Below are 27602 nucleotides of genomic sequence, written 5' to 3'. Positions count from 1 at the left end.
ACAGGGGAACTGTGACAGTCCTATTGGAAACTGATGCGTTACGTAATCTAGTTCATCCCTTCTAGCATAAATCTTGTCACTTTCAATGACCTGAGATGTTTTTGAGAAAATCACACCACACAGTGTGCATGCTGAGCATAATTGCAGGTTATTCTGTGTCTCTGATTACTATGTGTGTATTCAACTGTAGATCCTCCTATGGTTTGAGAGAAAGCAGTTAAAGTAAAAACTGCAAAATGCTAGCTAAGCAAGCATTTGGTCATTTGCTTTTGTTCTACAACCAGTACCACACTTAATGCATATTCCTGTTGTACTGCACACCACTCTTTTCTTACAGTAAGTTCTTTGTATTCATGAATAAAATGACACAGGAAGACAACAAGAAAAAGTTTGAAATCTTTGTAGTTATCGTCAGTTACGTGTACTGTTGAGACACTTACAGTATTTTCAGTTTAAGAGAGGCCCCTGGTCTGGAAACACTAAACTGATAAAGCTCATCATTAGCTTTGAAAGCAACCTGGTGTGTACTAAAGCCAACTTTATTGATGTGTGTTTAGGGGAGCAATTGGTGTATGTTACAGATGGAAGGACGTATATTGAAGAAAAGGAAGAAAATATTTGTCACAGTGGGTTCACATGTATAGTGAGGCGGTGGGGTAGCCTAGTGGTTAAAGCGTTCGCTCGTCATGCCAAAGACCAGAGTTCGATTCCCCACATGGGTACAATGTGTGAAACCCATTTCTGGTGTCCCTTGCCGTGATATTGCTGGAATATTGCTAAAAGCGGCGTAAACTAAACTCACTCACTCACATGTATAGCATTTCCAAGATACCGACTCCGCCTGAGGTTGTAACAGAACCATCACAGTCTACAGGGAGAAGTCTTCCATAATACAATCTCTGCACATGACTATTGAAACGCTAACAGTATGTTCTGAATATGAATAATTTAAAAGATCCCAAATAAATTGTAAAACTGAAATACGTTAAGAGCTCACTTGCAGTTTGAACTGTCTATTTAACAGTGGATGTTAACTTGAAGCCTCACAAGCACCAGCAATCGTCTTGTAATAATTGTGTAAAATTGTCAAACTCATACAGGGAAGAATGATATAGGAACTTCCTCTGTCATGTATCATGAAATATAAATTTGTTGGTTAAAGTTCATTCCAATATTGTGTGATCCTTGGTGAATTGCTTGTTTCTGTTTTCAGTTAGGAATGAGCTGATCACATGGTTCTGAGAATGACTATTACACAAGAATGGGTCTGTATGTTTGATGATTGAGCTGTTAATGTTTATTTGTTTCTAAAGGGAACACTAAATATGTCAGCTGATTCTCTGCCATGACATGTATGCATGAACATATATAAATAACACAGTGTCCTGCAGTGCCATTCTACATCACTATGGTCAGTATCTATACTGTGGTGTAGTCACCATCAGGTACATTGTTGTATTCAAATACGTTAAAAGTTTTATAGAATTTGTCATGTGAGACCTGCTTCTGGTATTTTTGTTGTCTTCAATAGAAGGAATTACGTGTTCTCAAAAAATGCTGTTATTACAGTTTGAAATTGTTAATTTAATTTGTTAAAGAGTTTTAAAAAAGTTAACTTTTAAAATGTTGATCTTCCATATATAATTTTGATGTTGAACAAATGAGCTGACTACCCTTCCTCCTAGGCTCTGTAACAAGCATCTTGCTTTGTACCATCAGATAAAAGGTAGCCATATACATTATAAATATATATATCTATATATACATATATACAAACATATATATATTTTTGTAAGCCATTCTTGATGTGATTGTACCACAATGGAGAACAACAGAGTTAATGCCAATTGTGTGTGGGAAATGGTTATTTGTTCTGGAGCTAGCACTGGTTGTTACATCAGTGAAGAAGGAAGTCAGGGTTCACTAGGCACCATTTGGTTCTCATTGTAAAAATGTTTGTATTGTGTTCACCCTTTTCAGTGGACAAGTTCTTGGTTGTCACTTAACATGCAATGATGTTTGAGGGATATTTGGAGAAATAAATATTTTAATCTCTCTTTTCCAAGTTTGTTTTTGAACACTGATTGTCGTTTGTTTCCTGTGCTAATGATCTCTCAGAACAGCATGAGTCATTGCTAATATATGTATTATTAACCATGGGAGGCTTACCAGTCATGATTATACATGGGTTGTGGATGTATAGTACAGTTACAGAGCAAACTGTCGGGACAGCCAGCTGGTGTACCCCATGTGTGTGGAGTTAAAGTTAGTTTGAACTGAAACATATGTGTGTGTGTTTCAAGGATACAAAGTTCTCATGACATGCATCCTGAATTCTCAGCACCTGACCTGCTTGGACCTTAAGTAGGCCTTTGTTGGGGCAAATTAGAGGGCTGACATCAGTAGTGTTCTCAACCACAATAATGATAATAATAATAAACATAGCTACTGAGCAGCGATGAGGGCTCCTTGGCTTTATTTCAATCTAGCCATTTTTATCTGTCACGTGGTTGTGAAAATATTAATGGCTACCGTTAATATGGATCATATCACTGTAAGTAATGAGAAATACTTCAGTGATTAACTTCGAATTCTTGTGGTCGAGGATTAGATACAAAGTATTGTGTGGTATGGTTTGGATAATGATACTTGTGGCTTCGGAAACAGATGCTGACTTTAATAGAACTTCAACAGAATAAGCACACTGGTTTTGGGTTCAATTGCAAATTATTTATTTGTTTTAACTGAATAAATGACATCACCGCCAGTTTTGACAATGTTTTGCTTCTATCTGCAAGTTTTTGAACTGGAAGTACTGAGCGTCCTGTAAGTTTAGATTAGTTTATAGAAATCTTACATACTTGTATCTGGATTTAAGAATATCATTTGGTGTCTCGGGGGAAAAGGAATGTCAAGGCAGAACAACCTGGTCAAACTATAAAAAAACAAAACAAAAAAACACAGACAATTGGTAACCTTAGCTAAAAAAGATGCAAGATTCACACTGTGATTCACATAATATTAATCAAAACGTATGTCTGTCTGTCAAACAACAGAACAAATGTTTCCAGTGAACTTCAAGAACATGTAGGAAAAATTTCCATGGACCTTGTTAACAGATTTTAATTGTTACCGAGCTTGTGATGAATCTTGGAAATTCAACTCCACCAGCACAAACATCGAACTAGTTGGATAGACAACGTCATTCACTGTATTCACTTTGGTGGTTCAACTGGTGTAAATTTGACTTACAATATTCATACCAGTTCCAGCTGAATGTTCATTACCATAGCAATATAGTCCAAATGATTTTGGTTGTGATTTCTTGAAATAAGACCAACAGAATTAAAAGCAACTATTTCTGTTTTAATAACAAGATTTCGCTATTTCATCAGCAAAGGATGCGCCGGGTGCTAGAAATATTAAATCTAGTGAGAAATTTTGGTTCAAAGTATCCTTCCACAAAGTTATTTAAATGCCTAATAAAATCTTAATGAAATGTAAGTACTATTAGTGTTTCTACACTTTTAGATGTCAGTGGGATGTTAAAACGAGGAAATTCTATTTGCCCGTTTGATAGCTGGTGCGAAGTCAACCGCCAATATCAACAACTGTTACTGGGAGAAGTGATCGCGTGAGAAAGTCATGACATTACGTCACTGCCGAAAATGCCCACCTTCTATCGCATTAACTGCTGATAGAGGTGCCTGAGAAGTCGTGATCAACATTTAGCTGTTAGTAGACACAACACTTGCGCCATTTCAGCTTATATTTCAACGGTTGCAAAGTTAGTTGAAATGTTGACACGAGGCGATCGGGTGCTGTATTTCTACAGCCCCTATTAATATCCATTACACTGTTTGTCTCATGTTGTCACAACTGACCGTGTGAATCCACAGCAAGTAAGGTATTTCTATAGGCAGTGTCAGTATCCATTACACTGTTACTATTGTGGTGGCGCGTGGTCCTGTGCTCAAAGCTCAGGTCACAAATCGGTGAAGTTAAGCAGCGTCGAGCTCGGAGAGTCCTTTGATGGGTGACCGTGTTTGGCAGCTTGACTCCTGAGAGTTTCTAGGACTTAAGTCCTGCCCCACAACGAAGCAGAAGTGACACAAGTGGTCTCACCTTAGGCAAGGGAGTTTGTTCAAAATTGTCTCTGTTCACCCAGCAGGTAAATGGGTACCCGGTGGAAAAAGTCATATGACTATAACCTTCTAGCGCCTAACAGGCAGCTTGGGTTATCCGGGGTAATAATGTGCTGTGCCATGATTGTTAGCGCTATGAGCATACCTAGTGTGGAGTTTGGCGCTATATAAATGGACACATTATTATTATTATTATTATTATTATTATTATTATTATCACGCTGTCGCAACAGAACTTCTGAACTCCAGAGCAAGGAAATATACTAAATTTTAGGAGTACACAACACCTGTAAACAGGCCACTTAGAACCATAGACAAACCACAATTGATACCAAAAGTAGATTTGCTCTTTCGGCATTGGAAAGCCAGCGAGTGAGGGTTGTTGGTAGATTTTTTACTGGAGCTTCCGTCAGCTTTCTCAATTAACGCTAGCAATCATGAAAAAGATATCTACCAAACGGTGAAACTTTTCACATGCACCATAGAACAGAAGGTAATCAGCAAACTTTTGAGATATATACTGCTAACTTTCATTATGCTCTTTACAGAACCGATGAAGATAGCAGCTCAAGTGAAGAAAATATCATTATACTTGTCCCTCCGTTGTCTTTAAAGCTATACTGACGCAATTGATAGGCCTACTCGGCACTATAGCGTAAAATGCATTAATGAAGTTTAGTCGAAATCAAACGGTTGGTTTCAGAGTTACGGTTGTTTGAAGCATATTAGAGGGCTGGAAATCGTCCAAAACGCAGCCAGAACACGTTTTTGACAGGCGAGCGGATCTTCCAAATACAACCGGGATTGAGGGGGTCATGTACCCTTCTAAATAGTTCTGGAGAAGAAATAGTTCCCTCTTTAACAGACAGTAGCTCCGTTGTCCTTGGGCATAGACGGGAAAGAATTAGTGTTCTGGAAGCGCCAGGACCTAAGCTATCGGGCCCACACACACACACACACATAATGTGCGGAACAGCTTTCAAAATGTATCTGGCAAGTTTGGTTTGCCCAAAAATCGCAAACAAGCCTGTGGAAGTTTTTGAAGATAACTTTTGCCCAGAAGTAGCATCCAATATGGCGGCTATCATATCCACATATTCCCATTTGCCGATGACCCTGGTTAGGGAGGTGTATAGAGACAAAATATGCAAACTTTGGGAGCCGTAGCTCTTATAGTTTCAGTGCAGCAGATTTTGGGAGACAGTTCCTCAGGAATTTGCTGAAAAACACCGCCAAAAACTTGAATCCAATATAGCGGCGAAACGGTGCCTTGTAGCTACATGGGTCCTACACTTAAAATTGTAGACATTTTGATTGGGCATCTGCACAAGAACTTTGGTAGTCACTGGATCAGTAGTTTTGGAGATTATTGCTCTGGAAATTAATTTTTTTTAATTAATTTTGATTTATCTCCCCTTTGTTTTGGGGCCTAGGATGATGGATTTTTATATGCACTAGTTCACATTGGGGCGCATCCACATGATTTATTTTGACAGTTTCCGTCCAGTGGTGCTTTTTGTACGAGTGGAACAAAATGTGAACAATTCCAATAGGTCTCCTGCTTTGCAGCAAGGAGCCCTAATAATTCATTTACATAGCGCCTGGTATTCATCTGACTAGTTGCACACTGGATGCTGTAATCAGAATCTGATTATTATCCCGGATAACCCATGCTGCCTGTGCGGTGCTAGGAGGTTAATAGTCACACGACTTATCTCACTGGGTACACATTTTCTGCTGGGTGTACAGTGGCAATTTTTGAACAAACTCACTTGCCTAAGGTATCACATGTGCTTCGTTGTGGGGCAGGACTGAAGTCCAAGAAACTCTCAGGAGTCAAGCTGCCAAACATGGTCACCCATCTAAGGTCACTCCATGCTCGATATTGCTTAACTTCAACTGATTCGTGACCTGAGCTCTATGCACAGGACCACACACACCACTCACTCACCACATACTCATGACAGATGTAAGAAACACCGAATATACATGATATCCCCATAAAAATGTCAAAAATCTGTAAACAGCAAAAGGCACAACTTCAAGATCTGCCTCACATATCTGCCAAGTTTTGTTGAAAGATATTAAGAAGTTTTCGCGTTATGCTCCGAAAACGAAACCCACTCCTCCCTTTTGAGACTAAGTTCAAATCGTTTCCATGGAAACCTAGAAAAATAAAAAAGACAAAAATCTGTAAATAGCAAAGGCATCACTTCAAGATCTGTCTCATATATCTCCTAAGTACTGTTGACAGATATTTAAACGGTTTTCAAGTTGTGCTCCGGAAATGAAACCTACCCCTCCCTTTTGAGACTAAGTCCGAATCGTTTCCATGGAAACCTAGAAAAATACAAATGCCAAAAATCTGTGAAGAGCAAAAGGCACCACTTTGGGATCTGCCTCACATATCTGCCAAGTTTTGCTGAAAGATATTAAGAAGTTTTCAAGTTGTGCTCCGGAAACGAAACCCACCCCTCCTTTTTGAGACTAAGTCCGAATAATAAATCACAAAAATCTGTAAATAGCAAAAGGCAGCACTTTGGGTTCTGTTTGATATATCTTCCAAGTTTTGCAGAAAAATACTGAACGATTTCTGAGTTATGCTCCAAAACGTTTCCATGGAAACTGAGAAAAATAAAAATGCCAAAAATCTGTAAATAGCAAAAGGCACCACCTTAGGTTCTGTTTGATATATCTACAAATTATTGTTGAAAAATATCGAATGGTCTTGGAGTTATGCTCCGGAAACAAAATGATTACGGACGGACGGACAGACGGACGAGGCGACGACTATATCCCCTGCATTACATGCCGGGGGGGTAATAATGATGGTGCCAGGATCACCCGAACCCTCTCTGCTGCATTTTTCATCCTAATCTGTAAAACATAATAATGGCATTTGTATTTCGCTGTCACCACGCCATAAAGGTATGCTCAAGCGCATTATTCTATTCTATTCTAGTCTATTATGTTCTAACACAGTATTACCCCGCATAACCCAAGCTGCCTGTTAGACCCTAGAATTTTACTTGATCTTTATTTCTTAATCAAGTAAGGATAAGACATCTGGATGTTCTATTCATATCCTGAATTATTGCCATTTTTAGAGAATGAATTTCTACTTGGAACCTAAGAACTTAAAAGTTCATATTATTGTTTGCACTTGCACTGTCAACTCTCACGGCTCCAAGGCGGGGCAAGTTGGGAGTCTCAGCCTGCTTGTCCAGCATTGAGATTTCTGTAAACGTCATCTCAGAACCATTTCATCTGTAATTCCACATGTACCAGTAATTTGAAATTTATGTTATATATAAACCTAAGGGTTTCATTAACTGTTTGACTGTGTCGTCAAGATTATAACCTTCAATTTCACAAAACTATTCCAACAACTGTCAGTATTGGTGACATCTGTAAGTATTAACTCATGATAATTGACAAAGCGATTAAAGATGCAATGTTTAGTAGGCCAGAACAGTCATTACGTAATGTATTTTATGTACTCAATCTGAAGCTTAAGGTGGGATGCACCTGCACTAATTCACTCACCCAAGCAATATGTATTTTTCTAACTTACAATATCAACCAAGCAAAGACAGCAAGCAGCAATCAATAATTTGCAAGATTTTATTCATCCAAGAAGATGCCATGCAAAATGAAATGTTTGTCTCATGTGCTCACACACTCCACAATGTCTAGTTCTCTAACATGGCAGTCACTCTTTCATTCATTGACCATTGAAACTGGGATCACTTCTTGTCCTTTTTGACATGTGTCAGGTCATACTTCCCTCGGACACACTTGAGTTTGACTCCTGGGAGATCCTGCACCCTTCCCCCTCGAACAAGCACAATACTGTGCTCCTGCAGGTTGTGGCCCTCTCCAGGAACGTAAGCTGTCACTTCTTTACCATTGCTTAATCGGACTCGGACACACTTCCGATTTGCAGAATTTGGTTTCTTTGGTTTCTTAATGAGAGTTCTCAAGACAACGCCACGAAGAAATGGCCGGCAATCAAGCGGGCCAGGTTTAGGTGGTGGTCTCTTGAAAGCCCCTCGTCTGTGCATCTGATTCAGAGTTGACATGCTTCTGACTTGGTTCAAAATAGTTCCTGCAAAAATAGCCATTATGTGAGTGAGTGAGTGAGTATGGCTTAACACCGCTTTTAGCAATATTCCAGCAATATCACGGCGGGGGACACCAGAAATGGGCTTCACACATTGTACCCATGTGGGGAATCGAACCCAGTCTTTGGCGTGACTAACCATTATGTACAAGTAATTAAGGGTCATAGCAACATTAGTTATCTTACCCCACACATAAATGTCGTTTTCTGATTGGCTAAGCCAATCAATGTACCCAACTTACAAGTGAGTAACATTTTTTATGTTACCCGCTAGAAATGCCGAACTGTGGGAATTTGTTTAGTACTTCACATTCGTAGTGTTTGACCTATTGCCTAACTCTGGTACTCATTATGATCCAATACCCATGCCTTAAACAGTTCAAAAGTAACATTGAGGTGTTTGGTAAGATAAAAGAGGTGTTCACTGCTCCTTTGAGGCCCATGGGTTGATGTACCCTCTGTTTGTTTATGTTCCCTGAGCCCGAAGGCAATCACTGAGGGTATATCAACCCATGTCCCCCGCATGACTAGTGAACAACTTATAATATATCTTGTTAGTTATGACTGAAACTGAATGACCAGTGAACAACTTATAATATATCTTGTTAGTTATGACTGAAACTGAATAGTGAACAACTTATAATATATCTTGTTAGTTATGACTGAAACTGAATGACTAGTGAACAACTTATAATATATCTTGTTAGTTATGACTGAAACTGCATGACTAGTGAACAACTTATAATATATCTTGTTAGTTATGACTGAAACTGAATGACCAGTGAACAACTTATATTATAGCTAAAATACATGGAATTATCATGAAACGACCCTCCCATTATCAGAAATTTGCGGGCCGCTGCAAATGATATTGGACCCCTCAACCTTAACGACGGGCCACTATCAGTTCTGTTGTCAAGTGACGTCATAGTTCGACATTAGTGGCTTTCGACTGGCAGATATTCTGGGTCAAACAAGTCAAAGCAACCCGCATTCCCGCTTTAAATTGCGGTAATATTGGCTTTTTTGTAGGTGCTAACCTTAACAATTGCACTATTAAGGTTGTTGATGGACCAAAACCGAACACTGACATAGTTTGACATGTTGCAGGCTATGGTCTTGTCAAAGGCCAAGGTGGAATATCGTCACTTTCTGTTGTGACGTCACTTAAATTGTTCGATGACGTAATTGCATTTGGGCAGTCAACCCCGTCAGAAGTTGATTTGGGTAAACTTACAGTCAAATTCCTTCATTGTTTCCTTTTTCCTTTCTACACAAATTCCATGTATTTTAGCAATAATAACGGTAATGCTATTTTTGAGGGCATTATCATTTGCAGAAGCCCTCGGTCGGTTTTCAACTGCCCTCCTTCGGCCGGGCAGTTAATGGAAGACCTCGGGCTTCTGCAAATGATAATGCCCTCAAAAATAGCATTACTTTATAATATATCTTGTTAGTTATGACTGAAACTGAATGACCAGTGAACAACTTATAATATATCTTGTTAGTTATGACTGAAACTGAATGACTAGGGCATGTCATAGACTGACCTAAGCAAGCTTAAGGACCATGACATATTCATGTTGACCTTATTATGCAGTTGGCCAGGGCATGTACTCACCTGACCTAAACAAGTTGAATGCCCAGGCCAACTGAGAATGAGTGCTTCAACTATCCCGTGAACAGTTTAGAATAAAGAATGAAAATACAACATTCAGAGAATTCATAATAAAACAATACAGTAGCCTAGATAAAGTACCAATTCTGTGACGTCCATGAGAGCAGGGCCACATGCAGCATGATGCAGATTTAGTTGGAGATGTGTAAGATTGAACAACCTTTCACCATCTGCCATGGTGGCTCCGTGGTAAACAGTGGGTTACAATACTTTATCCGTTACCTAGATTGGAGTTTTGATTCATGAAATGGAATTTTCATTTTTAAAAACCATTTATATCAAGTCAAAAATCAACATGGGATGCATAACAAAAGGATGTTTATAATTTGTTTACACTCTTCTCAAGAGTAATGTGATACTAACACCTAAGCTTGTGGGTTGTCCACCATTTGAAGCAGGGCTCACAGTGCACATATATACCTGTGTGTTGGTGGGTATGCTGCAGCAGGTACTGAGAGAAGCTTGATACTGCAGCAGTACACAGTGCTCGACAGGCTCCCAGAAGCTGAGTCATAGTGTTAACTGAAACAAACACATTTCACATGGGAGAGGTGAAAACTTGAGACTGTCAATTACTTTGTTTATCAATTGAGGTGAGCAATGTAAATGAAATATTTCAAGAAAGCTTGATCCCTATAACACTATACATTTCCAAGCTTTGATTACAGCTTAATTATATCAGTGAATATTAGTCTTGAAATTCTGATCTATATAGGTTATCACGCGAGTGTGTTTTGGGATGGTTAATATCCTGCATTAGGAATAAGCATTGTATTTATAGTCTATTAGCGAGCCTTGGCGAGCTCAATACATAGTGTTTATTCCTAATGCAGGATATTAACCATCCCAAAACACACGAGTGTGATAACCTATTTATCATACAATGTCATTTTTGCTTTATAATTTAAGAAAATGCGATTTCAAATGCCACAAATCATGAAACTAAATTTCGTGGAATGTCTATGACGTCACAAATATGTGCGGAGTAATACGTTACGTCACAAGCCCGGTGACATAATTTTCTCCTGATCACTCAGCTGACTGCGTTAGGTCATCTAGTTCCCAGTAAGCTTTTGTTGTCAACAAATCTTAGCTTACGTCTAAGAAACTTCAGAAACCTTCAATTAACCTTTTGAACAACAAACTACGCTTTAATGTTCGCGTGACATTGTGCACTTGGATTCCTATGCCGTTCTCTCGCAAACACTGACAGTCGGTCGGGGAACTGATGTTGGTATTTTCGTAAGCCTATGAATTTCTATCTTCGCTTTGTAATCTACTACATCTATCATAACCAGGCATGAATTTTATTGGATCAAAGCACTGACAGTACCGTAACCACGGCCATCAATCCGGACACGACCGCCGTCCCTTGACGCCATGTTTGTTTACACTGTGAAAGTAGACCCTGAAATTTGCATATGACCTCTCTAATTTGCATCGATATCTGTATATGACCCCAACGGATACTGAAAATATCCATTGGCTTTATCCTGCCGAGAACACTATCCATTGTATGATAAAATAACTAATACTAGCAACGATTTGGATGAACCATTAACTCACGTCCATTGTTTAGTTACTTTATGCATGCTTTCATTTGTTGCTGTTGTTAGCATTTGTTCAACTGTCAGGTAGTAGGCTAGGTCACACCCACATGAATCACCAACACTTGGTCATGGCTGGACAATGTTTGAAAGTTTATTTAACAAAAAAAGTTAAAACTTTTAAATAACAATACACCAATGTGGAAATTCCAGAAACGTGTCTTACATATTCCACAAGGATTTTACTGGGTAATTGCACAACATTAAATGATGTGGAGTTGTTTCTCAGGGGAGACGGTGATTTCGTAGACAAAACCAGTTCGTAGACGCGGTGAATTCGTAACCAAAACCGGTTCGTAGACGGTGAATTCGTAGACGTGTATAAATAATTGAATATATAGTTTGAATTTTACTTAGATGTTAACTGGTTTCACTGAGTTGTTGTGAATGTTATTTAGGAAGTGGTGAGTTGTTTTGATTGCGAAGTACTCTGTGTGGGAGATGTAAGTGTTTTCTTAAGAAGTGTTTTCTGCTACTTCTCTGCTGGTCTGCGTAGTTAAATGTTGAATGACGATACTTACCTAATACATATCTTTTAATTTTACACAACTGAATTTAATATTAGCGGCCTATGATTTTTTGTGAATTTGTGACATAGACCACTGTGAAGCATATTTTGTTATTTTATTATTTACGGATATTTTCACCGCCGATCATACTTACCTGATATATTTTATTTATTTCACAAAATGCAAACACTTTTCGTTGATTTTCTTCATCATTGAGGATGAACTTTTCCCATTTTAATAACGTCTACGAATTCACCGCTCAATCCGTCTACGAATCCACCGGATTTCCACGTCTACGAACCGGTTTTGGTTACGAATTCACCTACAGCCTTTCTCAGCACCAATGACGTGTTAAAGGTAATGTTAATTCCAACCATAACATACACATTTATATGGCATATAGCAAATCAAACTGAAGGTTTGCAATGTTTAGACATTGAAGTATGTGTTTTCTTGTCACAAACATTATCAATGAATAAAAACAGTGATCATCAAATCATAAACAAATGACATGATCAAAATGAAATTATGGGCCAGCATGAGCCTCAACAGTGTCAGTGACTGTACTAGGGGTCAGTGACAGGTCAGTTATGATACATCTGGTGTTGTAACTTCATTATTATCATCCTAGTCCAGTCAAATACCAGCTGGTCAATATATTCACATTAACAAGGTACATTTTGAATGACTCGAGTTCAACATGCTAACACAGACAGTTTGCACAAGCCTAGTTCATCTTTATATACTCAACAACAAAAGTTAAGGACCACCCCAATTTCCAATATTAAAGTATCTAATAGTTCATATTATGATCCATATAATACTTAAAGGCCGGGGCTCAAACCTATACACAGATGGGGTATGGCCTCCTTGCCTTGTCAAAGCTGGCTTTTCGATGCAAAGCAATGCAGTATTCATGTACATTCCATGAAATATCACAAAATTGGCTTACCGGTTCATCATGAAATTACGCCATAGTGTAAATAAGTATCTTATGAAGGCTCACTGTAAAATGCATGTATGCAGACAGCCTACAAAACATACATTTTGAAAATATACAAATGGAAATTAATTAAGCGACATCCGATTTTGCCAACTTTGGATAAGTGTGATGTAAAACTGTCATCATACCAAGTCAAGAATGGTTCCAACACTACTCTATCATGAAAGTTGAACTTATTGAGTAATGAATAACACACAATGGTAAAAGGTGATAACATGTTTTAATCTTTTTTTAGACATGTGAGTCTGAAGTGGGAATTTCAGCAAAATTATACTTTGGTGCTGTGGAGATCAACAAAGACACAGATAAGTTCATTTCTGGCAGAAAGTGTTCTGTGAGGTATCAAGAAGACAAATCACCAACAAAATGTCAGTAGGGAGTGTACCCGCCACGAGCCAGGATGATGCCACGAGCCAGGCGTCGACCCTTCTCCGCATGCCTCCTGTGAGTCGGCGAATTAGTTCTAAAGGCAGCTGCTGCCGCTCACGATGCAATGCAGCCTCTAAACCAGCAAGATTCTGTGGACGAGGTTCCAGTTTTTAGATTCGACGTCAAATAATGTCCCAGACTTGTTTTAAAAGATTCATATCTGGACTCATAACAGGCCAGGGGAGTTGGGTGAAGGCGTTGTTTTGAAGATACTCCTTCACGGGAACGGTGAGGCTGAGTGTTGTCATCCATGAATAAAGGATGAGTAGCTAAAGCATGATTGTCAAAATAAGGTACAAGGACGGGGTCAAGGATGTCCCGGATGTAGCTATCGCCATTGAGATTCCCCGAACCTTGATCAGATCCAGCTTACAGTCATGGGTAAGGCATCCCGAGAACATAACTGACCCCCCACCAAACGGAACTGAAGCCTGCATGTTTCTTGGCACATACGCAGTGTTTTTGGTCCTCCAAACACGTTGAAGGCCATCTTTGACGTGTAAAAGGAAGCGGCTCTCGTCCGACCAAGGGACCTTCCTCCACTGAAGTCGGGCCAAACACCAATCAAAATGGGCTCTTTTATGGAGATTAGTTAGTGCTGGATGCTTAATTACCCGTCTGCAGCTTGGCTATCTGTGTCTTTGATGCAACGGCCAATAACAGTTACAATAACCAAGTTTACTAATTATAAGTGACAATACAAGAGTTTTGGCAGATTCAACTGTAAGATATTGCCGAATATTTCCAATGTTGCGGAGTTACATAAAACAGATTTTGACAGATGATATACATGAGAGTTGTGTTACAAGATTGAATCTAGGAACACACCCAGGTCTTGGACTTGATCAGCAAAGTAGATACATGAATTGTCAAATTCTACTGAGCTGACTCCACACTTGGACCTCCACTTCTCCAGACAAAGGAGAATGTCTTGTTGCTGTTGAGCTTAAGTTTGTAATGGGTCATCCAGGATTTAACGTCATCACAGTCCTGACGCATGTCTGTTAGTGCGCTATATGACTGTTCTTGGCAGGAAAAAAATGTATAGCTGTGCATCATCTGTGTATTGATGACAATTTACATTGTGTTCGGTATTAACACTTCCAAGCTTCTTAACATACAAAGTGAAGAGGACTAGCCCTAGGACCGGCCCCTGTGGTACACCATGTCTGCGATGGACTGGAGCAGAGTGGTGTTCGTCTATGAGCCCAGTCTGACGGTGGGTGGTTAGGTAGGACTTGAACCAACAAAGAGCGATGCCATCAATGGAAAAATCACACCTGAGTGAATGAATTAGCAAACTATATGCCCACTCTGTTTCTCAGTCACAGGTGGGTCTCTCCGTTTTCAGGAAAAGTTAACTCAGGCTGCTCCACTGTTGAAGTCCTCAGCATGCATAGAATGAACAAGAGGGACCTAGGTCATTCAAGTCCTACCAAGGTTTCTGTCACCTGACGAAGTCCTCAGCATGGATAGAATGAACAAGAGGGACCTATGTCACTCAAGTCTTACCAAGGTTTCTGTCACCTGACGAAGTCCTCAGCATGGTTAGAATAAACAAGAGGGACCTATGTCACTCAAGTCCTACCAAGGTTTCTGTCACCTGATGAAGTTGCACAAGCAGTGCCTACCAGTCTAGATATGTTTGAACTCAATTATGCCTTTGTCTTCGTCAATGCACACTTCATCTTAATTATGAGCTAGTCCCCCAGACCACACATCTAGGCGTTGACATACACATGAAGCTTCTCTTAAATCCTGATAAACTGTCTGATTTTAGTTTCTGGACTGCTTGTGTTATGGCACTTCTTGTATCTACTATGGAAAGTGGTTCTTGAGAAAAGTAGACATCACAAGAGTAACAGGAGGGTACCTTGTTAAACTCAATTGAATGAAAACAGTACAGTTTCAACAGTCACTATTTAAATAATTTTTCTTTGTTTTTGTAATAAATGATGATGCATTGCCTGATGTTTGCGTGACACAAAGCACAACATTTTGTAAGTGAGTTTAGTTTTACGCCACACTCAGCAAGATTCCAGTTGCGGTGGTCTGAAAATAATCGAGTCTGGACCAGACAATCCAGTGATCAATAGTATGAGCATCAATCTGCGTAATTGGGAACCGATGACATGTGTCAACCAAGTCGGCGAGCCTGACCACCCGATCCCGTTAGTTGCCTCTTACGACAAGCATGGTCGCCTTTTGTGGCAAGCATGGGTTGCTGAAGACCTATTCTACCCCGGATCTTCACCGGTTCAACATTTTGTATCACATGCTTACAAAGCATGTATTTTGTAGAAAATAAGATCTGCTTGTACAATCACTGTCACTCTGTGTCAAACTATGTCACTCCCAGTATATCAAAATGCCTATCACAACATATTCCAATATAATTTCTTTACTGATTCAGTCCTAGTATCCATGAGTCAGTTTATATTTATGCCACAATCAGCAATATTCCATCTATATGGTTGCGGTCTGTAAATAATCGAGTCTGGACCAGACATTCCAGTGATCAACAGCATGAGCATCGATCTACTCAATCGGGGCATGATTGTCAGCGAGTCTGACCACCCGATCCCGTAGTATCTGCACAGGATCCCGACTGAAGTGACAAATTAAAAGCTGGTTACTTTCTAACTTTAAATTTCAGCGTATCAAAACAACTGATTACCCTGAATCACCACAATGGTTATGCAGTATTATTCATGCTCAAATCACTTGGAGAACTGCTCATCGTTTCTAACTTATGGTCATTACTTCGAATGTTTCTCTGAAGGGCATCCACGTACAGTCTCACACAATATTTTGTATGAGGCTACAGACATTTTCATTCGACTTCAGAAATGTCGATGTGTACTGCGAACCTTTCACCAAAGACGCATGTACAACCCGCTTTATCATTGTGGGTTAAAAGTACCAGTTAATTTTGGAGACAAACCGTTATTTCTTACATGGTAAATGAACCTGGAGTACCTCTCTTCCGTGCGATGAGAATTAGGGCAGGCGCACACTGCAAGTAGTTCAAGTAGTGAATTGCAAACACCTAATTGACAGTGAAGAATTGAATATGGGCTACGTATTTTGGATGGAACATGAACCATAGGATAACCACAGGTCATATTTAGTATGTTACTCCCCTCAAAACAACAAACACAATCATATTCCGTATATTACTTGACACATATTTTATTTTTAACCGGAAGTATTACCGCAGTGAATGGGATTTTACGAAATTGTGGACTGTTACTCTTATCTCGGGTGCATCCCACCTCATTCATGCCCAAACTGACCACAGGTGTCTGTCACTGTGTTGGTACACCGAAAAATGGCTTCTGCACAAACACCTGACAAGCACAGTGCATTGACTCTCATGACGATGCAATTTGCGGCTGGTGGATGTGCAGGTAATCTCATCAATCAGGGGCGGATCCAGAGGGGTGGGGGGTGCGACCCCGCTCTCCCCCCGCAAACAATGTATCCTGGGGGGCATTTGGGGAGTGGGTGGGGAGAGTTCCAATCCCCTGAACCACACCTTGGCTCGACCAATGCAAAACTTTAACTTCAATGTGATCTTTAGTCATTTTCAAACACAGCCCCCCTCACTGGTCATTCACATTATACCATAAAAAATCAGTGTTACTTTCAAAAAGCATCTTACAGGAAGCATCTTACATGGCACTATTGATGTCAGTGTCCTTATTCAAACAAACAACAGAATATAAAAAAAAATCATTGATAGTATGACGTTTAATATATAATTATCTTGCAAATATGCATTGAACTGTGATTGTTGTAAGAACTGAGGATGCTAGAACTTGAGTCAGATCAACAGGTAATATGCAGTCTTGGGAAATAAGTATTTCGAAATACTTTGAATACTCCAGATTTGAACAGCACTGACAATACATGGCAACATATTAAGAGTTGTAACCCTGTGCTACTGACAGGAATAACCAGGATCAGCTTCTTATCACACAGCATGGATTGTATGCTCAGATTTCAAGATAATATTTGCAATAAAATCTGACCACGTATTTAAGTATGTACAAATGTATGAACAATACATAATGACTTTCAAATTGTGTATAAAAATAAATTGCCATGCTGTAAGTTTATATATTTAGAAAGCTGAACATTCATTCATTCCATACATAATTCAAATGTAAATCCTACTTGAGCAATCAGTTTTAAGTGATTGGTCATGGGACAATGTGTACATTATGCAATAAATGTTTTATTAACTATGACAAGCATAAATGGATGGGAGACCCACAATCTGAACTGAAATCCACACGCAAGCAGGAAATAATCTAATTAAAATCGAAGAAAATAGCAGATCTTTTTAGTCACTATAGCTAAAGAAAGATCTTAGGGTCTGGCATTACAGGACACATCAGAACTACCAGCCATGTGACCAGATTGGTCAAAGCTCATTAAAGGTTGTTCTGATGAAATACACAATGCCATTTTAGAAAGTGGTCAAATGTAACATATGTTATATTTGGGATTTCACTTTCTTAGTAAAGTACAGATTCTAGTACTTTTTGGGTTGAGTCCCATCCGGGATTCGAACCCACACCCCCAGAGTCAGGCACCTAATCGCCAGCACACAAAGTCAGACGCCTAGACCGCTCAGCCACCGCGGCTTCCACAAAAATGGAAGTCGGACAACTGGTAGTCTAGACTGCGGACTTCGTGTACCCCTCTGATAGTGTTAATTGGCACATTTCAAGCTATGAAATACACAATGCCATTTTAGAAAGTGGTCAAATGTAACATATGTTATATTTGGGATTTCTGATGTAACCTGGAATGGGACTGCACTGTTTGAAAACAACAGAACTTCCATAGGGACTGATGTGTGTTGAACACTACACTAGTTTCAATGTCCAGTTCACCCATGTACTTGACTCAGTGCTGCATCTGCATCTCCAGTTAAAATCAGTATGGTCATCGTAACAACACTAATTCACCATGGGTTAAACATACTCAAAGGCAAAAGATATTGTGACACACAAATAACAAACAGAATCAGTGTTAACTATTTTACTGCTGCAAAGGAAATTTTATTACATGGAACGACAGATGTTTCAAGGTATGGTAACCATAAAAAGTCCAAAACAACAGCGCTCCTGGTATATGTAAATGAGCCACAACACAAGTGATGGTTCACAAGTAAGTTCTCACGTTCAGTAGCAAGTGTGTCCACCTTTAGCTCAGATGAAGACATTGGACCTTTGAATTACTGAGGCCACTAAATGTTGCTGAAAGCCCTGGGGAATATTATTCAATATCCAAGGAGGGATTTGGCAGAGTTTGTGTAGTGTTTTTGGAGGATTCAAATATTGTATTCTTCCTAGAGATGTTCAGTGGGTGCAAAATCAGGGGATCTTGTGGGACAGGGTAACAAAATAACATTGTTCTGATTAAAATACTGCTTTACAACACAAGCAATATGTGGTCTGGCATTATCATTTCAAAATGTCACTCCTGGGTCATTCTGTTCCCAAAACAGTAAAGCATTAATTTGCAATGTATCATCTTTGTACCTCACATCATTCAAGTTCACTCAGTCACAACAAACATTGGAATCCAGGGCTCGAAAATTCAACTCGTCCCTTGTATTGACGAGTAAACTTTGTTTCGGGCAAGTGAAAAACATAATTTGCTCGTCCTACAGGACGAGTACGTTTTCTGACCCAAAAGTAACATTTTTCTTTTTCCTTGAAGTTCAGCTATCTTAAATGGTGAATGAATTCAATTTTGTCAAAGATTTTGTACAGAATGCAAAGTAAGTAATGTTTATTGTAGTTTTATTCCAAGCAAACATTTTGAAATAAAATAAATTAAGTTTATATTCATTCTGATGCATGATCTATAGGGAAAGTACAATTTTAGAAGGACAAGTGGAAAGTTCATATTACTTGCCCTACAGGGCGAGTGCAGATTTTTTTAATTTTTCGAGCCCTGGAATCCTAGCTTGCTGCAGTTTTTATCTTACCTAACATTACAACGCCCCTGTCTCTAAAAACGATCCCCTTCTAGAACACATGGCTTGATGTAACATTCACCTGCAGACACTTAATCTGCTGTCAGTTTGGTGAAGAAGGAAAACATTCATAGGTGAAGAGAAGTCTTCTCCACTCAAGTATTCCCCATCGCAAATGTGGTCTGACTTTTATATACATGTACTAGTATGCTGGCATCAGAAGTTTCCTTAAGGGTTGGCATCCTTGTGCATTTCAAACAACTGCTTTGTTGTTTTTCTTCAAACATTGTTTCTCTAGTTCAAATTGAAACATTCGATTCACAAGATATTTGTTGAAAAAGATCCATGCCACAATAACTTTTGCCACTGAGTATATCTTATATTTTGAGAAAATCACAGTGACATTGTGTACTTTGTTTGTTGAGGGTTTGTGGAAGTGTCGATCATGCACCCCCTTGACCTCATCAAGACCAGGTTCCAGATTCAGGGTGGACTAGACGACCCCCAAAGATACAATTCTATTGCTGACTGTGTCAAGAAGATGTACAGGAGTGAAGGGTAACTATTTCCTATTTCATTATTGTAACTCATGATATATTCATAAGGTTCTCAGCCAAGTAAACCTAATCATCTGATTCACTGAAGTGATGAAACCCTGTGTAGTGTAGATTGTGTATGGTGGTGAGAGGTAGAGTGGGTGTGTGGCCCCGAAGATGATACCCTGTGCAGTGTAGATTGTGTATGTTGGTGGTGAGAGGTAGAGTGGGTGTGTGGCCCTCAAGATGATACCCTGTGCAGTGTAGATTGTGTATGTTGGTGGTGAGAGGTAGAGTGGGTGTGTGGCCCCCAAGATGATACCCTGTGCAGTGTAGATTGTGTATGTTGGTGGTGAGAGGTAGAGTGGGTGTGTGGCCCTCAAGATGATACCCTGTGCAGTGTAGATTGTGTATTGTGGTGGTGAGAGGTAGAGTGGGTGTGTGGCCCCCAAGATGATACCCTGTGCAGTGTAGATTGTGTAAGTTGGAGGTGAGAGGTAGAGTGGGTGTGTGGCCCCCAAGATGATACCCTGTGCAGTGTAGATTGTGTATGTTGGTGGTGAGAGGGAGAGTGGGTGTGTGGCCCTGAAGATGATACCCTGTGCTGTGTAGATTGTGTATGTTGGTGAGAGGTAGATTGGGTGTGTGGCCCTCAAGATGATACCCTGTGCAGTGTAGATTGTGTATGTTGGTGGTGAGAGGTAGAGTGGGTGTGTGGCCCCCAAGATGATACCCTGTGCAGTGTAGATTGTGTATGTTGGTGGTGAGAGGTAGAGTGGGTGTGTGGCCCCAAGATGATACCCTGTGCAGTGTAGATTGTGTATGGTGGTGGTGAGAGGTAGAGTGGGTGTGTGGCCCCCAAGATGATACCCTGTGCAGTGTAGATTGTGTATGTTGGTGGTGAGAGGTAGAGTGGGTGTGTGGCCCTCAAGATGATACCCTGTGCAGTGTAGATTGTGTATGTTGGTGGTGAGAGGTAGAGTGGGTGTGTGGCCCCCAAGATGATACCCTGTGCAGTGTAGATTGTGTATGGTGGTGGTGAGAGGTAGAGTGGGTGTGTGGCCCCAAGATGATACCCTGTGCAGTGTAGATTGTGTATGTTGGTGGTGAGAGGTAGAGTGGGTGTGTGGCCCCCAAGATGATACCCTGTGCAGTGTAAATTGTGTATGTTGGTGAGAGGTAGAGTGGGTGTGTGGCCCCCAAGATTATACCCTGTGCAGTGTAGATTGTGTATGGTGGTGGTGAGAGGTAGAGTGGGTGTGTGGCCCCCAAGATGATACCCTGTGCAGTGTAGATTCCATTTACAGGGCTCTGTCCTTCTACAAGGGGATCCTGCCACCTTTAATGGCAGAAACACCCAAAAGAGCTGTAAAATTCTTCACATTTGAGAGCTACAAGAACATGTTTTCCTATGGCAACTACCTCAACCAGCCAGTGGTGAGTGTTCAGGAGTACAAGGTCACCTGTGTCAGATAAGGACAAACTTTATCGATGAACAACTTCTTTATTCGGATGATTCGACATTTCGATACAGATTCTTTATGTATCGTTGTCAAGCAAGTATGAGTCAGGTGACTCAGGTAACAGGGTTACACACATATGTACAGTAAATAAAGAACAAGGATGACAAGAAGTATTGGGATGTACAGTAACAATGTGATGACAATGGATTTCATGTAGAAGCCAGTGACAATGGATTACATTTAGAAGCCAGTGGGATGTGCAGAGCAGGAGAGGTTGGACATGTTTATACAAGTATTTATACAAGTATACAAGCAGTTAGGGGTGGTTAATGAGTTCATTGTATGCTGAGGGGATGAAATAACCTTGATCTCTGTTGATCAGGGGTCTGTGCCATTTGATGTGTATGGCTTCAGTTAGTTTCCGTTTGGTGAAGTCAGGTTGGTTGGTTGCCAGTATTTTGTATTCTGTCCAGTTGATTTGGTGATCCATGGACATCAGTCATCGCTCAGTGCCACCCTTGACCCTGAGTAATTTTCCTCATTAAGAACTGCCCAGACCACCGCTAACAACAAACTCGATGCTTCTACTAAGTCTGTACACATTAAGAAGTTCCAACAACTCACTTCCTCCACAAAGTTCGAGAAGAAGAAACCCTCTCCCACCATCAAGACTGTAGTGAACCTTAGCAAGAAATAGCTCACCTCACAACAAACCAGTGTCCTTGCCAAAGGACTCAAGTTTGCCCCAACGCCACCTAAGATCATCACCAACATTGAGAAGGGGCTGCAGCAACTGGCCCCTGGGTGCAAAGTAGACTACACCAAATCAAGCAAAGTAGACCTCACCAAATCAAGCAACTTAAGCAAGACTCAGATATTGTCATTGTTCCAGCAGACAAGAGTGGGGCCACTGTTGTGTTAGACCAGCCCCACTTCAACTCCATGGTAGACAACATGCTGCAGGATTCAACCACCTACAAGAAGACCGAGAAGGACAAAAAACACAAAACTTCAACGACAACGACACTTTGTGACAACTATGTACTATCTGTGGACTTACATTGAAAACTCTCAGGATCGCATCCCCAACCTCTGTATGCCAGAGCAACAGTGAAAATTCACAAGAACCCTGTCAAAACTCGCCTCCTGATCTGTTCCCGTGACACTGTCTTCTATAATACTGCTCAACACCTCACCCGAGTGCTTGCCCCATCTGCTAAATCATTCATTTTGGACTCTAGTGAAATTTGCAAGAAACTCTGTCAAATATCTAACCCTGGCCCCATCATCAGTTATGATGTAGTAGACCTGTTCACTAACGTACCATGAGAAGAAGCCCTCCTTTTCCTTGCGACAAAGACTCAACAACCTTGACGAACCCCTAGACATTGACTCCATAATCAGCCTAACCTCTGCCTGCATTGATTCAACCGACTTCACCTGGGGTGAAGACATCTTTGAACAAATACATGGACTGCCCATGGGTTCACCCCTATTGCCTATTCTCAGTGAAATGTACCTGACTGACCTTGAAGAGAAAGCCCTCCTCACTTCACCTGTGGAACCCATGTGTTGGCATCGTAAGGTTGACGACACGTTTGTCATCCTCCACCCCGGCCAAGATCAAGAACAGCTACTACAGCATCTGAACAACCAACACCACCGCATCAAATTTACCATGGAAACAGAAACCAACAACAAACTGCCCTTCCTAGTTGTCCCTTGTCTCCCGCACCCCTACCAACACACTCCAGACCAACACTTGTTTACTGCAAGCCGACACACAGCAACCAATATGTGCACTACCAGTCCAACCATCCACCACAGGTGAAGATTGGCATGATATCTACACTCACCAGGAGAGCAAAGAACATCTGTTCTACTAATCTTCAAGAGGAAATAAACCATCTCAAAGAAGCGTTCATTGACCTCAATGATTATCCACCCAAATTAGTGAACAGGACAATTGTTTCAACCCTCTCAACATAGCTACCTAGACCAGAGCCAGCACCAATAAAAATCTCCATCCCCTACATTGGCAAGACCTCACACCAGATCAGCAGACTCCTGAAGGCCAACCTTCTGCAGGCCAACGGGCATAACCATCCCAACAACAGAAAATTCAATCCCAAGGGTGTGGTTTACAAAATTGACTGTAACTGTGGACATTTTGGCGAAACATCTTGGCCAGAGTGAAAGAGCACCAGGCGTCAATGAACAAATCCGACAACAAATCAGCCATCTCAGAACATATTCAGACCAACCCCAATCAACAAATCAGCCATCTCAGAACATATTCAGACCAACCCCAATCACCAAATCAACTGGACAGAATACACAATACTGGCAACCAACCAACCTGACTTCACCAAACGGAAGCTAACTGAAGCCATCCACATCAAACAACACCGACCCCTGATCAACAGAGATCAAGGTTATTTCATCTCCTCGGCATATGATGAACTCATCAACCAACCCTAACTGCTTTTATACTTGTATAAACATGTCCAATCTCTCCTGCTCTGTACATCCCACTGGCTTCTAAATGTAATCCATTGTCACTGGCTTTAACATGTAATCCCTTGTCATCACATTGTTACTGTACATCCTAATTAACCTCCTGTTGTTCTTGTTCATTATTTACTGTATATATATGTAACCCTGTTTTTTATCTGACTCATACATGCTTGACAATGATTCAAGAATCTGCATCGAAATGTTGCATCAACGGAATAAAGAAGTTGTTCATCCATAAAGTTTGTCCATATCTACTTCACCAACTTCTAAACGTGCCACTCAAAGAAGTCACCTGTGTCACTTAATTTTCCATAACATGTCCAATAAATCTGTAAAAATGAAGTCAACTCCAATTGCTTGAAAATAACATGAAACATTCATTTACATAAGATATCCTCCTTGGGGTACTTGTAAGCATTTAAATGTCCATTCAAAATTCCTACGACAGTTGTAACTATATTTTGAATAAAAAAATTAAAAAACCAAAACTATGTTTTCGTCTTGTGGGCCCGAGGACGGAATGGACCTGTCCGCCAAGAACAGGTAACTCTAAGAGCTCTCCTCGTACCTCACTTTCCATGCTGTCATTCTTCTGTGAAGACATGCGTGTGTTCCATCACTTGATTCAAGTGAATTCCCAAGATGAGTGGTTCTGACTCCAATACTGTATGTATGGTTACTTACTTTTGTATCGCATGGGCAGTATATTTAGTTAGTTATCGTGAATTTTCATTCATCTTTGTTGTAACTTTTCCTGCCGGTCCTGTCTTCTGGCAGTGTGCCTAGCAAGATGGCGACTGCTATTACTATTTTTTCAGCATAGGTTTTTAACTGTGGCTTGTTCTACCTGTGTTGTGGGTTACTCTTTAGTTATAAAGGTTGCTTCCCACTTATTGTATTATCGTGATTATCCATATTTATTTACATGTATATATTTTTACCAACGTGTGTGAGTTGCCGTGTATGCGTGGCGCACGTTGCTCTCATGCTATGCTTTACGTATGCTTCATTTCTTGGAATTATGGGTGTTGCATACTACGTTATTTAATTACTTGTGTGCCATATAATTTACTTTATCGCCCATGCGTATTGTTACTTCATGTTTTTAGTGTTTACACTTCAACATTTGAGTATCCATGATCTGTTCACTTTTTGCAGTTTAAAACCTGCATTACAGTCAGTTCTGTGCTCCCACCTCAGGATTCCCACAAGGGTTGCCTGAGATGTTTGGTCAAAGAGGGGCATGATGATCAGCAATGCTGTTTGTCTGCGATTCACTCCCTAGGAGCGTAATAGTCCGCACACCGACTTTATGTTCTACACAAAGCTACACAGGATGGGGGCGACATTTGGGCATTCTGAAAAGAAGGCTACTTCTGGGTCTTCCCCGGCTTCTTCAAAAGCCGATAGGAAGAAGGCTCAGGGACCGGCCATACTTCCAGGGATAGATCAGACCCGAGCCTAGGCGCCGGTTCTGGTGCTCCCTCGGGACCTGTCTTCGACCCGACGTCTGGACCCTGACATCTGCCGGTGCCACTGCCGAGAGGTTATCACGTGCGCTGGGACTTGTCCCCCTTGCGTCACGTGGTATGCAAGCTTAGGGTTCCTCCAGTTAAGTGGATGCTTCCCTGTCGCGTCGGCGCTGCGGCTCGACCTCAAGCCGGGGACTTGATGATCTGGACCACTTTTGTCTGTCGGATCCTCTGAGCCCTCTGTATTCTACCTTGATCATGACGGCTCATGAGCCGCGGGACGAGAAGATATGGAGGAGGATGGGGTGATGGTAGGGGCCGGGCGGGAGGTTCTCCCACAGGTGGTTGTCCCTGAGTCGGGGCCTGATCCTGCGGAATTTCATCTGCCTGGAGAGGCTTTTGCTCCCACTAATGTCATCAAACTTAGACTTCGCATTTTGCCTTTGATGTTAAGTGAGGTTGTCGCACCCCTCTTGACTGGTAATAGGTCTCGCTTTGATGTCCCAGATCTCAGCTGCCGTTATCCTTTGGGGGGAGGAGTCTCTCTTCGAGGCTCCAGTTGTTGACGAGTGCGTTTACACCTCTGTCACACTGGGTGGTTCATCTGGCTCATTTGTTCCTTCTTTGCAACAAGGCCGGCGACTGCTGCCGTTCCAGGCGAACATTCAGGTGTTGAGATCCGCGTATTGCTCCTTTGAGGAGCAGTACCGGAATGCAGATCAGCAGCTCAGAGTGGTGATCCTTTCAGCGTATCTCTTGGCCTTACAGGGAGAGTTGGCTGTTGTTTGAATCTCATGGGACCAAATTTCCTTCTCGAGTCATCGTGTGTATTTATGAGACGACTTCGTGTAACCGGAAATCAAATGATGACAACTATAACAGGGAATGGTCGGGACCGACAGGTACTTCGAGTTATGCATAATATTCGAGACACCGGCATTCGACTCATCGGGATTTGACTGTACCTATAAGTACCCCAATGAGGACTCTCTTCAAAGAATCATCAACCTCTACAGGTTTGTTCGAATCTATCGCACTTTCTCAGTAAAACTGTACATATTGGTCGCCATTGTCTTCCACAGGCAACATTACTTTGTTATCAATGTTTATGTCATTGCTGTCCTTAATCTGACTGGCAAGTTATAGAAGAAAAACATATCAAAACATTTCACTTTTCTAAAAAAAATGTTAAACATATATCAAACTGAAACATATGTTACTGTCACTCGTAAAACCTCTGATGGTTTTATAATTAATATCAATAGCTTGTCAAAAGATAATCTATAAGAAGTTCCAAAAAATACCTGACTCCTAAGTTCGTCTTTGTAGTTCATTGTACAACACAGTGAAACATTCCTGAAATCTTCTGTAATCAATAGTTGTTTGGTTGTCGCCAAGATTGTAAATGTCAGTAAAACATACCTACCCCGTATATTGTGTGTAGCATAAGTGTGTAATCAAGAGATAAAACCACATGAAAATAATGCTTATTTTGTAATCAGGTTTAGTGTTTATAAAACAAAAACCTCCAAATAGAAATAAATGTCAACGTTTGTCATATGTGTTCCATATGTTTAATTTTGTAGAAGTTATGGTTAAGAATGAAACATTCGTTACTGCCCCATACTTATAAAAGGAATATTTTATGAACCATTGCCATTTGTTGCAAACATTAGGCTACCAGGATGTTCATACTGAACATACACAAGTTCCTTAGCAATTACACTTTTCCTTGCAACAGTGATTGATATACATTGAAAAAACATCCGTTACAGAAACATATTTTACACAATTTACAAAACTAATTTTTTTTATCTTAATCAGCTGTTTTGAGATTCCACGCGTTCATTTTTGAAACATTGATCACCTCGGAAGTTGTTCTGAGTATCCCAAATATAGGTTACCTTTTAAAACATTAGTATGGAAAATTATTCGTTAATTGTTAATGGTTATTAGTTCTTAACACACGTTACACGAAGAACTGAACGAATAAGTTTTATTTTGAAATATTATGAAAGCAAGGAACAAAGATAAGTGTTATTATTGTCTCAAATAGAGGCTTCTGTTACATTTATATACAAAACGAGTAGTGTTGAAAGGTGATCGTTAAAAGCTGGTAACATAC

General features: G+C 40.5%; 2 protein-coding genes across 4 annotated transcripts in view; one reads left to right on the top strand and one right to left on the bottom strand.

Annotated features, from left to right (window-relative positions):
• Positions 1-7753: 7753 nt before the first annotated feature.
• Positions 7754-16646, bottom strand: LOC124256124 (28S ribosomal protein S12, mitochondrial-like). 2 transcript variants are annotated; one of them, XM_046690088.1, is made up of 3 exons: positions 16474-16646; positions 10367-10468; positions 7754-8253 (listed from the first exon to the last, which is right to left on the bottom strand). In XM_046690088.1, the coding sequence occupies exons 2-3, from the start codon at positions 10458-10460 to the stop codon at positions 7892-7894; spliced, it is 456 nt and encodes a 151-aa protein (XP_046546044.1). In that variant the 5' UTR covers positions 10461-10468; positions 16474-16646; the 3' UTR covers positions 7754-7891. The 2 variants fall into 2 exon arrangements, with proteins under 2 accessions (XP_046546044.1, XP_046546037.1); XM_046690081.1 differs by having other exon boundaries at positions 16452-16644.
• Positions 16647-16701: 55 nt separating this feature from the next.
• Positions 16702-27602, top strand: part of LOC124256112 (mitochondrial 2-oxodicarboxylate carrier-like) — a 53815-nt gene continuing 42914 nt past the window's right edge. For both annotated transcript variants that reach the window (XM_046690061.1, XM_046690070.1), the window contains exons 1-3: positions 16702-16904; positions 19915-20047; positions 21333-21462. In XM_046690061.1, coding sequence (XP_046546017.1) covers positions 16826-16904; positions 19915-20047; positions 21333-21462 — 342 coding nt within the window. In that variant the 5' untranslated portion in view covers positions 16702-16825. The remainder of the gene's footprint in view (positions 16905-19914; positions 20048-21332; positions 21463-27602) is intronic.

The sequence above is a fragment of the Haliotis rubra genome, unplaced genomic scaffold (assembly GCF_003918875.1).
Source record: "Haliotis rubra isolate DU_JTF1 unplaced genomic scaffold, ASM391887v1 Scf116, whole genome shotgun sequence".
Classification (NCBI taxonomy): domain Eukaryota; kingdom Metazoa; phylum Mollusca; class Gastropoda; order Lepetellida; family Haliotidae; genus Haliotis; species Haliotis rubra.
The sequence above is the reverse complement of the archived record's forward strand: the minus strand, read 5'-3'. Positions and strand labels throughout refer to the sequence as shown.

Bases quoted from the DNA above. Each gene is read 5' to 3' on its own strand.
- LOC124256124 (XM_046690088.1), bottom strand. From the start codon at position 10,460: ATGACTCAGCTTCTGGGAGCCTGTCGAGCACTGTGTACTGCTGCAGTA. The intron at 8,254-10,366 runs GTATATATGTGC...CTATTTTTGCAG, and splicing joins GCATACCCACCAACACACAG to GAACTATTTTGAACCAAGTC.